At 46.9% G+C, this 15772-nt stretch overlaps 3 protein-coding genes across 3 annotated transcripts; 2 read left to right on the top strand and 1 right to left on the bottom strand.

Annotated features, from left to right (window-relative positions):
- Positions 1–10607: 10607 nt before the first annotated feature.
- LOC140189212 (histone H4) lies at positions 10608–10919 on the top strand. The gene has a single exon (XM_072245903.1). The coding sequence runs from the start codon at positions 10608–10610 to the stop codon at positions 10917–10919; it is 312 nt and encodes a 103-aa protein (XP_072102004.1).
- A 677-nt stretch (positions 10920–11596) lies between these two features.
- LOC140189211 (histone H3) lies at positions 11597–12007 on the top strand. The gene has a single exon (XM_072245902.1). The coding sequence runs from the start codon at positions 11597–11599 to the stop codon at positions 12005–12007; it is 411 nt and encodes a 136-aa protein (XP_072102003.1).
- A 906-nt stretch (positions 12008–12913) lies between these two features.
- LOC140188926 (histone H1-like) lies at positions 12914–13552 on the bottom strand. The gene has a single exon (XM_072245577.1). It carries the CDS (start codon positions 13550–13552, stop codon positions 12914–12916), a length of 639 nt encoding a protein of 212 aa, XP_072101678.1.
- Between the last annotated feature and the right edge of the window lie 2220 nt (positions 13553–15772).

The raw sequence follows: 15772 nt of genomic DNA, 5'->3' as shown, positions 1-15772 counted from the left end.
AGTGTTGAAGTCAATATGTAAGTCAGGGAAGTGTGATATGTAAAGCAAGCAGTTGCCCATGCAGGGGCCCCTGCTCTCCACACAGCTGATGAATGCAAAGCAACGTCAGAGACCGATGCAGTCAGGCACCAGCGGTGTTGCAGGATTGCCAGTCTGCATTGAACACAGGACCGACAGGGAATCCAGCTCCGGATTGTTCCTCAGGGTTTACTCTCGAAGTCTTCCCATGAATGGGTCTAGCCACAGCCCAGTGGAGGTTTGAGATCAGAATTTTTCTTCCACTGGATCTGCCAAGTATGGCTGAGGAGCCTCATCTGCCCATAGCAGTTGGTTATATGATGCCAGTAAACCCATTTGCATCTTCCCCTGTCACTGGAAACAGTTTGTCGGATGTCATAGCTAAGCCATATGTAAAAGCCAGGAGCTGGACTTGGTTGACAGAGACAATCTGAGGCACACACCATTGGCAGCATTTAAATGAAAGTGGGAGCTTGTCCCATTATTACCCCACCACCAGTTAAAACAGCTGTAAGGGACCGATATGTCGGTATGTGAATGGGAAACTCAATTGGAATGGGTTGCCACCAGCAGATCGTGGTTGTTGCAGCTCACAGAGCAAAGATATTCGATGCAGCGCTACCCTAATCTGCTTCTGATTAAATCTCTCATGACAATCACAGTTCCATTCTCATCTCTCTTTGATATTTCCCCTCTTTGTGTTTTATCCCATCAGGAGGAACACCTGAGGATCTTGAGACCACTCCTCCCCGTGTCTTCTTTCCTTCCCCTTTTCACCATCACTGTCGCTACATGTAAAGTGCCGATGAAAAGTATTCACGCCCCTTGGAAGTTTTCATCTTTTATTGTTTCACAACATTGAATCACTTTGGTTGAATTTGGCTTTTTTTTATACTGATCAACGGTAAAAAAAAACTCATTTGTGTCAAAGTGAAAACAGATCTCTAAATTAATTACAGATATAAAAACATAAAACAATTGCCTGTATAAGTATTCACCCCTTTTAATATGACACACCAAATCATCACTGGTGCAGCCACTTGGTTTTAGGAGTTACATAATCAGTTTAATGGAGATCACCATGTGTAGTCAAGGTGTTTCAATTGATTGTAGTAAAAATATGTCTGTATCTGGAAGGTCCAACTACTGGTGAGTCAGTATCCTGGGAGAAACTACACCATGAAGACAAATTAACACTCCAAGCAGCTCTGCAAAAATGTTTTGGAAAAACACATGTCAGGAGATGGATTCAAGTCACTAAATACCCTTGGAGTACAGTTATGTCACTCATCCAGAAATGGGAAGAATATGGCACAGCTGTAAATCTGCCAAGAGCGGGCCGTCCTCAAAAACTGAGTGACCGTGCAAGAAGGGGACCAGTGAGAGAGGCTCCAAGTGACCTGTGACAACTCTGGAGGAGTTACAAGCTGCAGTGGCTGAGATGGGAGACACTGTGCACACAACAACTGTTGCCCAGGTGCTTCACCAGTTGCAGCTTTTTGGGAGAGGGGTGAAGAGAAAGCCACTGAAAAATGCTCTCATGAAGCCTTGCCTGGAATTTGCCAGAAATGACAGACCCTGAAGTCAGCTGGAAGAAGTTTCTATGGTCTGACATAAACAAAATTGCCCTTTTTGACCATCAAACTGAACACTAAGTTTGGCGGAAGCCAGTGAAAGGCAAACACAAAACCAAAGCTACACAGGAACGCCTTAAAACAAAGTTAATGTCCTGCAGTGGCCAAGTCAGAGTCCAGACCTCAATCTAATTGTGGCTGGACTTGAAATGGACAGTTCACACACAAACTGCATGCACTCTGACAGATCTTCAGCAGTTTTGTGAAGAAGAAGGGGAAAAATTGCAGTGTCCAGGTGTGCAAAGCTGATAGAGACCTATCCACACAGAGTCCACTATGATTATTGCCAAAGGTGCATCAACTAATTACTGACTTGAAGGAGGTGAATACTTATCCGTCAATTATTTTGTGTTTTATATTTGTAATTAAATTAAATCCCTTTTTAAAGATCTTTTCATTTCGACACCACAGTGTCTTCTCTGATGATCAGTGTTTTAAATTAAATCCACTATGATTCAACGTTGTAAAACAATAAAACATGAAAACATCCAGTGAGACTAAATACTATAGGCACTGTATCCACCCCCTCACCAGCACATTATGAACAAATCCACTCTTCTCCTTTCCATTTTGCCGATTCCGTGTGGAACATGGAACATGATGGAAGGTTGAGTTCCCAGTCCCAGTAACCATGTCCCTGCAATACCTGGTAGATCAAACATATTCGTCAAAACGCAATTTGGAATAGATGGCAACCTGTCCCTTGGCCCACAATATACGTGCTAATCATAATAATGTTGAGAATTTATAAAGTACTGGTGTGGTCTCACTTGGAGTATTGTGAGCAGTTTTGGGCCCTTTATCTTAGGAAGGATGGGCTGAAACTGGATGGGTTTCAAAGGACGTTCTCAAAATTGATTCCAGGATTAAACAGCTTGTCATATGAAGAGTGTTTAGTGGCTCTGGGCCTGTATTCACTAGAATATCAAATGGTGAAAGACCTTGATAAATTGCATGTACAGAGGATGGGAGTATCTAAGACCAGAGGACACAGGCTCATAATAGAGGAGGATCCTTGTAGAATGTGGAGATGAGGAATTTCTTGAGCCACAGAGTGGTGAATCTGTGGAATTCATTGCCAAAGGCAGCTATTGATCCAAGACTTCATGTATATTTATATGTAGAGGTTGATAGATTCTTGATTGGTCAGGGCATGAAGGGACACATGGAGAAGGCAGGAGATTGGGGCCGAGAGGAAAATTGGATCAGCCACAATGCCTAAGCAGGCCATGCCTTTCCAAACGTGCATAAATCCTGTACCTCAATATCCCCCCCAGTAGCTTCTCTACCACTGAAATGAGGCTGCCCTGCCCATAGAAACACAGAAAACCTACAGCACAATACAGGCCCTTCGGCCCACAAAGCTGTGCCGATCATGTCCTTACCTTAGATTACCTCAGCTTACCCATAGACCTCTATTTTTGTAAGCTCCATGGATCCATCCAGGAGTCTCTTAAAAGACCCTATTGTTTCCACCTCGACCACCGCCGCCAGAAGCCAAGTCATCGCACTCACCACTCTCTGCGTAAAAAAAAAAAAAAATCTCTTCTGCACCTTCTTCCAGGCACCTTAAAACTATGCCCTCTCATGCTAGCCATTTCAGCCTTGGGGAAAGGCCTCTGATTATCCACATGACCAACGACTGTCATTATCTTGTACACACCTATCAGGTCACCTCTCATCCTCCGTCACTCCAAGGAGAAAGGGCCGAGTTCACTCATCCTATTCTCATAAGGCATGCTCCCCAATCCAGGCAACATCCTTGTAAATCTCCTCTGCACCCTTTCCATGGTTACCACTCCTTCCTGTAGTGAGGCGACCAGAATTGAGCACAGTACTCCAGGTGGGGTCTGACCAGGGACCTGCATATCTGCCACATTACCTCTCGGCTCTTAAGCTCAATCCCACGGTTGATGAAGGCCAATGCACCATATGCCTTCTTAACCAGAGTCAACCTGCGTAGCAGCTTTGAGTGTCTTATGGGCTTGGACCCCAAGATCCCTCTGATCCTCCACACTGCCAAGTGTCTTAACATTAATGCTATATCCTGACATCATATTTGACCTACCAAACTGAACCACCTCACACTTATATGGGTTGAACTCCATCTTCTACTTCTCAGCCCAGTTTTGCATCCTACCAATGTCCCGCTATAACTTCTGACAGTACTCCATACTATCCACAACACATCCACCCTTGGTTTTACCAGCAAATTTACTAACCCATTCCTCCACTTCCTCATCCAGGTCATTTATAAACATCACGAAGAGTAGGGGATCCCAGAACAGATCTCTGAGGCACACCAGTGGCCACAAACTGCCATGCAGAATATGACCCATCTACAACCACTCTTTGCCTTCTGTGGGCAAGCCTGTTTCTGGATCCACAAAGGAATGTCTCCTTAGATCCCATGCCTCCTTACTTTCTCAATAAGTCTTGCATGGGGTAGCTTATCACATGCCTTGCTGAAATCCATATACATTATATCTTGGGCTCTACCTTCATCAATGTGTTTAATGAAATCCTCAAAAAACTTAATCAGGCTCGTAAGGCACGACCTGCCTTTGACAAAGCCAAGCTGACTATTCCTAATCATATTATGCCTCTCCAAATGTTCATAAATCCTGCCTCTCAGGATGTTCTCCATCAACTTACCAACCACTGAAGTAAGACTCACTGGTCTGTAATTTCCTGGGCTATCTCTACTCCCTTTCTTGAATAAGGGAACAACCTCCGCAACCCTCCAATCCTCCGGAACCTCTCCCGTTGTTATTGATGATGCAAAGATCCTCGCCATAGGCTCAGCAATCTCCTCCCTCACTTCCAGCAATAGCCAGGGTACATTCCGTCCGGTCCCAGTAACTTATCCAACTTGATGCTTTCCAAAAGCTCCAGTACATCCTTAATATCTATATGCTCAAGCTTTTCAGTCACCTGCAAGTCATCCCTACAATCGCCAAGATCCTTTTCCATAGTGAATACTGAAGCAAAGTATTCATTAAGTACCTCTGCTATCTCCTTCGGTTCCATACACACTGTTGCACTGTCACACTTGATTGGTCCCATTCTCTGTCGTCTTATCCTCTTGCTCTTCACATACTTGTAGAATGCTTTAGGGTTTTCCGTATTCCTGTCTGCCAAGGCCTTCACATGGCATCTTCTGGCTCTCCTAATTTCATTCTTAAGCTTCTTCCTGCTAGCCTTTTAATCTCCTAGATTCATATCATTACCTCATTTTTTGAACCTTTCGTAAGCTCTTCTATCTTCTTGACTGGATTTACAACTGCCTTTGTACACCACGGTTCCTGTACCCTACCGTCCTTTCCCTGTCTCATTGGAATGTACCTATGCAGAACCCCACACAAATATCCCCTGAGGATTTGCTACATTTCTTCCATACATTTCCCTGGGAACATCTGTTTCCAACTTATGCTTCCAAGTTTGCCTGAATAGCCTCATATTTCTCCTTACTCCGATTAAACGTTTCCCTAACTTGTCTGTTCCTATCCCTCCCTTATACTATGGTAAAGGAGATAGAATTGTGATCACTATGTCCAAAATGCTCTCCCACTGAGAGACCTGACACCTGACCAGGTTCATTTCCCAATACCAGATCAAATACAAGTCTCTCCTCTTGTAGGGTTATCTACATATTGTGTCAAGAAACCTTCCTGAACAAACCTAACAAACTCAACCCCATCTAAACTCCTCACTCTAGGGAGATGCCATTCAATATTTAGGCAAATTAAAATCTCCCACCACAACAACCCTGTTATTGTTACATCTTTGCAGAATCTGTCTCCCTACCTGCTCCTCGATGTCACTGTTACTATTGGGTGGTCGATAAAAAACACCCTGTAGATTTATTGACCCCTTCCTATTCCTAACTTCCACCCACAGAGACTCTGTAGACAACCCCTCCCTCACTTCTTCCATTTCTGCAGCCATGATACTATCCCTGATCAACAGTGTCACGCCCATACCTCTTTTGCCTCCTTCCCTGTCCTTTCTGAAACAACTAAAGCCTGGCACTTGAAGTAGCTATTCTTGCCCCTGCAACATCCAAGTCTCCGTAATGGCCACAACATCATAGCTCCAAGTGCTGATCCATGCTTTAAGCTCATCTGCATTTTTCATAATACTCCTTGCGTTAAAATAGACACATCTCAAACCATCGGTCTAAGCGCGTCCCTTGTCTATCACCTGCCTATTCTCCTTTTCCAAGCTTTCTCTATCTGAGTGCCAACCTCCCTTTCCTCCGTCACTTCAGTTCAGTTCCTACCCCCTACAGTGCTAGTTTAAACTCTCTCCAACAGCCTTAGTAAACCTCCCCGCCAGGATATTGGTCCCCTTGGGATTCAAGTGCAATTTGTCCTTTTTGTACAGGTCACACCTGCCCCAAAAGAGGTCCCAAAGATCCAGAAATCTGAATCCCTGCCCCCTGCTCCAATCCCCCAGCCAGGCATTTATCCTCCACCTCATTCTATTCCTGTACTCCTGAGATTACCTGTGAGGTCCTGCTGCTCAACTTCCTTCCAAACTCCCTGCAGTCTGTTTTCAGGACCTCCTCCCTTTTTCTACATATGTCATTGGTACCAATATGTCCCACAACCTCTGGCTGTTCTCCTATCTACTTCAGGGTATCGTGGATGTGATCAGAAACTTCCCACACCCTGGCACCTGGGAAGCAAACTACCATCCGTGTTTCTTACCTGTGTCGACAGAATCGCTTGTCCAACCCCCTAACTATAGAGTCCCCTATCACTGCTGCCGTCCTCTTCCTTTCCCTGCCCTTCTGAGCCACAGGGTCAGACTCTGTGCCAGAGGCGTGGCCACTGTTGTTTCCCCAGGAAGGTTGTTCACCCCCCCAACAGTACTCAAACAGGAGTACTTATTGTTATGTGTGACAGAAACTGGGGTACTCTCTAGCAACAGGAATTCTGCAGATGCTGGAAATTCAAGCAACAAACATAAAAGTTGCTAGTGAACGCAGCAGGCCAGGCAGCATCTCTAGGAAGAGGTGCAGTCGATGTTTCAGGCCGAGACCCTTCGTCAGGACTAACTGAAGGAAGAGTGAGTAAGGGATTTGAAAGTTGGAGGGGGAGGGGGAGATCCAAAATGATAGGAGAAGACAGGAGGGGGAGGGATGGAGCCAAGAGCTGGACAGGTGATAGGCAAAAGGGATACGACAGGATCATGGGACAGGAGGTCCGGGAAGAAAGACAAGGAGGGTGTGGGGGGGGGTACCTAGCGGATGGGCAAGGGGTATATTCAGAGTGACAGAGTGAGAAAAAGAGGAGAGAGAGAAAGAATGTGTGTATAAAAATAAGTAACAGATAGGGTACGAGGGGGAGGTGGGGCATTAGCGGAAGTTAGAGAAGTCGATGTTCATGCCATCAGGTTGGAGGCTACCCAGATGGAATATAAGGTGTTGTTCCTCTAACCTGAGTGTGGCTTCATCTTTAAAGTAGAGGAGGCCGTGGATAGACATGTCAGAATGGGAATGGGATGTGGAATTAAAACGTGTGGCCACTGGGAGATCCTGCTTTCTCTGGCGGACAGAGCGTAGGTGTTCAGCAAAGCATCTCCCAGTCTGTGTCGGGTCTCGCCAATATACAAAAGGCCACATCGGGAGCACCGGACGCAGTATATCATCCCAGCCGACTCACAGGTGAAGTGTTGCCTCACCTGGAAGGACTGCTTGGGGCCCTGAATGGTGGTAAGGAAGGAAGTGTAAGGGCATGTGTAGCACTTGTTCCGCTTACACGGATAAGTGCCAGGAGGGAGATCAGTAGGGAGGGATGGGGGTGACGAATGGACAAGGGAGTCACGTAGGGAGCGATCCCTGTGGAATACAGGGTGGGGGGAGGGAAAGATGTGCTTAGTGTTGGGATCCCGTTGGAGGTGGTGGAAGTTATGGAGAATAATATGTTGGACCCGGAGGCTGGTGGGGTGGTAGGTAAGCACCAGGGGAACCCTATTCCTAGTGGGGTGGTGGGAGGATGGAGTGAGAGCAGATGTACGTGAAATGGGGGAGATGTGTCAGTATTACAATTGAACAAAGAGAACTATGGTGCTGTGAGGGAGGAGCTGGCCAAAGTTCAGTGGAACAATATCCTAGCAGGGATGACAGTGGAAAAGCAATGGCAGTGTTTCTGGGAATAATGCGGAAGGTGCAGGATCAGTTCATTCTAAAGAGGAAGGAAGATCCTAAGGGGAGTAAGGGGAGGCCGTGGCTGACAAGGGAAGTAATGGACAGTATAAAAATAAAAGAGAAGTATAACATAGCAAAGATGAGTGGGAAGCTGGAGGATTGGGAAACCTTTAAAGAGCAACAGAAGGTAACTAAAAAGGCAATACGAGGAGAAAAAATGAGGTACGAAGATAAACTAGCCAAGATTATAAAGGAGGATAGTAAAAGCTTCTTTAGCTATGTGAAAAGGAAAAAAAAAATAGTTAAGACCAAAATTGGGCCCTTGAAGACAGAAACGGGTGAATTTATTATGGGGAACAAGGAAATGGCAGACGAGTTGAACAGGTACTTTGGATCTGTCTTCACTGGAGAAGACACAAACAATCTCCCAGATATAATAGTGGCCAAAGGACCTAGGGTAATGGATGAAATGAAGGAAATTTATATCAGGCAGGAAATATTGTTGGATAGACTGTTGGGTCTGAAGGCTGATAAGTCCCCGGGACCTGATGGTCTGCATCCCAGGGTACTTAAGGAGGTGGCTTTAGAAATCGTGGATGCATTGGTAATCATTTTCCAATGTTCTATAGATTCAGGATCAGTTCCTGTGGATTGGAGGGTGGCTAATGTTGTCCCTATCTTCAAGAAGGGAAGAAGAGAGAAAACAGGGAATTATAGACCAGTTAGCCTGACGTCTGTGGTGGGAAAGATGCTGGAGTCAATTATAAAAGATGAAATTATGACACATCTGGATAGCAGTAACAGGATCGGTCCGAGTCAGCATGGACATACAAAGGGGAAATCGTGTGTGACTAATCTTCTGGAATTTTTTGAGGATGTATCTATGAAAATGGACAAGGGAGATCCAGTGGATGCAGTGTACCTGGACTTTCAGAAAGCCTTTCATAAAGTCCCACAAAGGAGATTAGTGGGCAAAATTAGGGCATGTGGCATTGGGGGCAGAGTACTGACATGGATTGAAAATTGGCTGGCTGACAGAAAACAAAGAGTGGCGATTAACGGGTCCCTTTCGGAATGACAGGCAACCAGTGGGTTACCGCAGGGTTCAGTGATGGGACCACAGCTGTTTACAATATATATTAATGATTTAGATGAGGGAATTATAAGTAACATTAGCAAATTTGCCGATGACACAAAGCTGGGTGGCAGTGTGAAATGTGAGGAGGATGTTATGAGAATGCAGGGTGACTTGGACAGGCTCGTTGAGTGGGCAGATGCATGGCAGATGCAGTTTAATGTGGATAAATGTGAGGTTATCCACTTTGGTGGTAAGAACAGGAAGGCAGATTATTATCTAAATGGAGTCAAGTTAGGAAAAGGGGAAGTACAACGAGATTGAGGTGTTCTTGTACATCAGTCACTGAAAGCAAGCATGCAAGTACAGCAGGCAGTGAAGAAAGCTAATGGCATGCTGGCCTTCATAACAAGGGGAATTGAGTATAAGAGCAAAGAGGTCCTTCTGCAATTGTACAGGGTCCTGGTGAGACCACACCTGGAATACTGTGTGCAGATTTGGTCTCCAAATTTGAGGAAGGACATTCTTGCTATTGAGGGAGTGCAGCGTAGGTTCACAAGGTTAATTCTCGGGATGGCGATGTTGAAAGATTGGAGCGACTGGGCTTGTATACTCTGGAATTTAGAACGCTGAAAGGGGATCTTATTGAAACAGAAAAGATTATTAAGGGATTGGACACGCTGGAGGCAGGAAGCATGTTCCTGCTGATGGGTGAGCCAGAACCAGAGGCCACAGTTTAAGAATAAGGGGTAGGCCATTTAGACCGGAGTTGAGTGGTGGATATATGGAATGCCTGCCCCAGAAGGCTGTGGAGGCCAAGTCTCTGGATGCTTTCAAGAAAGAGATGGATAGAGTTCTTAACAATAGCGGAATCAAAGGTTATGGGGGTAAGGCAGGAACTGGATACTGATTGTGGATGATCAGCCATGATCACAGTGAATGGCGGTGCTGGCTCGACGGGTCGAATGGCCTACTCCTGCACCTATTGTCTATTGTATGTTCCTGCTCGTTTAAACCCTTCCGTGCAGCTGGAGGGAATCTCCCCGTAAACATATTGTCTCCCCTCCACCTTGGACCCGTCTCCCCTTCATTTCGAGAGTCCAATGATCCTTGTACCTGAAGCCCCCACCCACCTCACACCAGCTCCTCAGCCACACCTTTACCTGGGCTTTCGAAGGCGCCAGAAGCGCGGTCTATATATCTGGTTATGTATCCTGTTCCTGTATGTGACCGGTCTTTCATTTCCCTGGGGACTCAGAGGAATAAATGTTCTAATGAATCAATCCTCTCATCACTGGAAGTGACTGCACTCTCGCCCACCAACTGCTGTGTGTGAGGACGCTGACACTGGTCATGGAGCCGGGAGGGACAGACCGAGGTCCTCCGGGATTTGTAGAATGGAAAAGCACTTCCTATAATTTAAAGCAGGAGAATCAGCAAAAACCCAGAAATCCTCCAGTATGTACGTGGTGTGTGAGGGAGTTTTGTTTTTCGCTGGAGCGCTTTGTGTCGGATGAATCGTTGGAAATTGGCGGTTGTGGTAAAGTGAAGGCGGAGCTGGACGATGAGAGGCCGCTCTCGGCTCTGTCCGTCACTCTGACTCTGTCTCCTCCCCTCCCCGCCTCTGTCTCTCTGCGCGTTTCTCGGGCAGGTCGGGGCGCTGTGTATAAAAGGAGACAGCAGCAGGCAGTTTGTCAGTGAGCAGCGACCTGAGTGAAGCAGCATCATGTCTGGCAGAGGGAAAGGAGGCAAAGGACTGGGCAAAGGTGGAGCCAAGCGGCACCGTAAAGTGCTCCGTGATAACATCCAGGGCATCACCAAACCGGCCATCCGCCGTCTGGCTCGCCGTGGCGGCGTCAAGCGGATCTCGGGTCTGATCTACGAGGAGACCCGCGGGGTGTTGAAGGTTTTCCTGGAGAATGTGATCCGGGATGCGGTCACCTACACTGAACACGCCAAGCGCAAGACGGTCACTGCCATGGATGTGGTTTACGCTCTGAAACGCCAGGGCCGCACCCTCTATGGCTTCGGCGGCTGAAAAACTCCCACTTCCTCCCGAGCACAAAGCAAAGGCTCTTCTAAGAGCCACCCACCGCCTCACAAACGGAGCCGTATCCACAGACTTTTAATTATTTTTTATCGATACATTCAATTGAGTTGCATTTGAAACAGATTGATCGATTCCGCTTGAAACATACTGCAATTCTGCCTTTCCAGTCAGTGATTACCGCAAAACCTGCATTAGGATCGATTTTAATCCTCTATCAGTTTCGAACAGAAATCAGTTCACTCGTTTAGAGAACGATTCTGCAGTTGTGAATTTAAATCTTAACTGAGGAAATTAGATATTAAATTTATTAAACGAAACTGAATTTGTATAATTCGTCATACAATTAATTGTAAATAAAATGTAATCAAGCACCGTTGCTGGGTGGTCTTCAATTGCCGGGCGATTTTAAATTAATCCGGCGCCAATCACTCTGCATGAATGAAGTCCGACCGCTCGGCAAATTTTTATTCGCCGTAAATTTTTATTCGCCGCCAGCCTACAGGAAATGAATCAACCAATCGCAGTAAGGAACCTTAATAGACACCTGGTTCAGCCAATCAGAGGTGATGGACAGACCCTTTCCAAAAGTATAAAATCCTGTCCCGAAGCACGTTTCGTCTATCTTGTTCCTGTATTTCAGCCTGTGTTGCCGGTTCTGAAGGAGAATGGCCCGCACCAAGCAGACAGCGCGTAAATCGACCGGAGGGAAAGCTCCTCGCAAACAGTTGGCGACCAAAGCGGCGCGGAAGAGCGCTCCAGCCACCGGCGGAGTGAAGAAGCCTCATCGCTACCGGCCTGGCACCGTGGCTCTGCGGGAGATCCGGCGCTACCAGAAATCCACCGAGCTGCTCATCCGCAAACTTCCCTTCCAGCGCCTGGTGCGGGAGATCGCTCAGGACTTCAAAACCGATCTGCGCTTCCAGAGCTCGGCCGTCATGGCCCTGCAGGAGGCTAGCGAGGCTTACCTGGTCGGGCTGTTTGAGGACACTAACCTGTGCGCCATCCACGCCAAGCGAGTCACCATCATGCCCAAGGACATCCAGTTGGCCCGCCGCATCCGCGGGGAGCGCGCCTGAACCCAGCCTCCACAACAAGCACAAGAAAAGGCTCTTTTAAGTGCCACTACCACAGCAAAGGAAAGGGCTGTCGCTTGCTGATTATTGTAGTGACGATCTGCCTTCCTGATGGGGTTGTTCGGTTTTGCATTAACTGACCGCAATCATCAGCTGTTCTGTGCCGACAGGTTAATTCAGCGAGAGACAGGAGATGAACGCGCTCCCTCCCTGTCAGGGTCTCACCTGGCCCTTCACTTCTCCCACAAACCTGGCATGTACAGCTGCTGCGGCTGTTACCGTTTTGTTTGCTTTCGACATGCCCGGCTGTCCTTGGAATGGGAGCATGCGGTCGCGATGGGTACAGTGGGAGATTTCCGAGAGCGGTAATTATATATTTTTGATTTTATTCTTGTAAATGTTGTGTAAATAAACTTTTGTAGCTGGTACCTGATTGAAGGTCAGTCGGCAAAGTCGCCGGGTAGGTTATCATATATCTTCCCCCTGCAGTCCATCCCCAGAGACAGATCCCTCTCTCAAGACGCCCCCTCCCCTCTCACATAGGTTTCAGCAGTTCCCAATCAACTCAGCTGAATCGGGCTTTGGGATGCGAGGTGCGGAATCTCAGTCACGCTGTCCTGGAGCGGGAGAACGAACTGGGTCTGCAGACCACCCCACCGGTCTCACTCTATCTCACACACACACAACCCGAGTGAAACGCAATGTTTCACTTCAAATCTGGGACGTCAGGGCCGCTCTGAATGTCAAAGAGGTACCGGGAAAATCGGGTTTTATGCGGTAAGTTCCCCCGCAAAACTCAGTCGGACCCGGCGCGGGAATCACAATATTCACGATCAGCTCTTTTCTGAGATGTGGGTGGCTCTGAGAAGAGCCGTTGGGTTCAAACACTTACAAACCGTATATCTTAATTCACTTTTTGACTGCTGTCTTCTTGGCCGCCGCCTTCTTCGGGGCTGCGAGTTTCTTGGGGCTCTTTGGCTTCGACGCCGCTGGTTTCTTAGCTGCCGCTTTTTTAGCCGCTGGTTTCTTAGCTGCCGTTTTTTTAGCCGCTGGTTTCTTAGCTGCCGCTTTTTTAGCCGCTGGTTTCTTAGCTGCCGCTTTTTTAACCGCTGGTTTCTTAGCTGCCGCTTTCTTAGCCGCTGGGTTCTTGGCGCCAGACTTCTTGCTGGGAGATTTCTTGATGGCAGATTTCTTTACCGATGGCTTGTTCGCTTTCACGGCACTTTTCCCCTGACCGGATTTAAAGGATCCCGAAAGACCCGCGCCCTTGGTCTGAACCAAGGAGCCGCTTTCCACTCTCTTCCTGATGCACATCCTGATCTGGGCGCGACGTTTCCCCACATCGACACCGCTGCTGGTCAGAGCCTTCATGATGGCCACAGCGGACATCCCCTTCCTATCGCGACAATCCGCCACAATCTTATCGATTTGTTCGCCCAGTTTGGGACCGGCTGGTTTGCTCCGGCCGGCCGCCTTCTTCTTGGGAGTCTTCTTTGCGGCGGTGGGTGCGGCTGGAGGAGCCGTTTCGGCGGGTGCTATCTCGGTCATGTCGGCGACTCTGGAAAATGCTTCTCACAATCAGACTGTGTGAGAACTGAAGCGAAAGGCGGCGGCCCAGAGCAATTTAAAGACAGCGAGCGGACGGGGCGGAGACATCCTGCTGTCAGCTCCCGGAGACTTCATTTTTCTGTGTTTCTCTCTCCTCAAAAACTCTCCGATTCCAATTAAAATCGGACACTCCAGAGACTCAGACTGGTCCTTGTCCGTCACTGAGGCCGCAAAGTTCGCCGGAAAGAGAGTTTAATCGGGATTAAAGGCAGCACTTTCTATTTTAACCCGTTTCATTACTGCACTGCCCGCGATCTCTCTCCATTTTGTTGACCTGTTCTCTGCTTTTCGGCTGAAATTTTGAAACTAACTAAAACTTTGCGGTTAATTCCCGCTTCGGGACTGAGCTGGGGAGTGGGGCGATCCCATAACAGAGAAATCTTTTCTTTTTGTACAGGAGGCGCTGGGAAATCCGGCGATGTGTTCGGACCCACAAACACAGTGATACTCGTCTAATCCGCCCGCCGCTTTAAAACACTCTCTCTGAATCAGCAGGTCAGGCAGCATCAATGGTGAGAATGAACAGTCGACATTTCGGGCCGAGTCCCTTCATCAGGACTCTGGTGGGAGATGCTGCCTGACTTGCTGGGTTCCTCCAGCATTTTGGCCGCGTTGTTCGCCATTCCCAGAATCTCTTGGCGTTATGCTGACACAATGTTCACATCTGCACCTTCAGAGGCCTGTACTGCTGTCAGAACAAAACGACAGGTTCCTCGTCATATAACACGGTGATAAATCTGATTCTGATTCCAAGGAATAAAGGACAAAGGACATTGTCTGGCCAAACTGACTATGTAACTGAGAACCTCGGGTCCGGGAAATATACCTTGGAAATCTTTTCTACACTTTCCCCAGTTTAACCACGTTTCCTATAATGGTGACAAGAGCTGTATACAAATCGGCAAGTGTGTCCTCCAGTCATTTACACAACTGTGACATAATGTCACAACTGATATACTCTATCCCCTGACTAATGAAGACCAGCATGTTAAACCCCGTTCTTCACCACCCTGTCTGCAAGTGACACAACTTTCAATGAACTGTGTTCACTTTACCCCTAAATCTCTCCGGCCCATTCCAGTCCCCAATGACCGATCTTTCATAGTGTAAGTTCTACACTGGTTTGACTTTCCAATATGCACCGCCTCACACTTATCTGTATTGAAATGCATTTGCCACACTTGACCCTCTTCCCTAAGTGATCATGAGCACCCTGTAATCCGCGACATCCTTCCAAGTTAAGTTGAGGGAAGTTTCTCCAACTCATTAATAAAACTTTTGTGCACTGGCATTGATCAGTGAAGGTCAGTGAAACCTTGTCCATTCTTGCCTCTTTTACTCTTCATATATCTGAAAATAAATCTTTTTGTATCTTGTTTCTATTATTGGCCAGTTACTTTCATAATTCATCTGAGTTCTGCATATTGTTATTATAGTTGTTCTGTTTTTTTTGTTTTAAGTTTCATTATCCTTTAGCTTCCCAGTAATTTTGGTGATATTCTTTGCCCTCTCATGTTCTTTTATGCTGCCTTTGTCTTCTGTTGTTAGTGATGGTTGCCTCATCCTCCCTTTTAAATACTGTTTCTGCTGAGGGATGAACCGATCCTGTGTCTGCCAAATTTCTCCTGGAGACTGAAACTTTTCACACAAGGTAATCTGGGAAAGTTGAAATGCCCAACTGCTGTAAACTTGTTCCCATTACCCCTCTGTGTGATTTACTAATATGTCTGCTGCACAATATCTGAGCCGATTGGGAGGCCGGCAGTATAATCCCATCAAAATCATCATTCATCATTTTATTTAAAACCTATACTTACAAGACCTCATCAAAACCCCTCTTATTACTGAAGTGTTGGTCTCCTTATTCAAAGATGCAACATCCCCCACCCATAAGGTAGCTTTTAAATGTTTCCCCTTCATCTTAAACCATTACCCTGTAAATTTAGGCTTCCCTACCCTACAAAAAGAGTGCTCACCTACTGATTTTGTAAACCTCTGGACGGTCACCAGACAGCTCCTTACACTCTCAGGAGAGAGAAAGAGAGTCCCAGTCTGTCCAGCTTCTGCTGATAATTAAAGTCCACCAGTGTCAGTAGCATTCTCATCAAACTTCCCTCCACACTTGCCAGCTTCATGACATCTTTCCTGCAACTGGATGAC

Source organism: Mobula birostris, chromosome 28, assembly GCF_030028105.1.
Source record: "Mobula birostris isolate sMobBir1 chromosome 28, sMobBir1.hap1, whole genome shotgun sequence".
Lineage (NCBI taxonomy): Eukaryota > Metazoa > Chordata > Chondrichthyes > Myliobatiformes > Myliobatidae > Mobula > Mobula birostris.
Note: the sequence above shows the minus strand (reverse complement) of the source record. Positions and strands in the feature narration are given on the sequence as shown.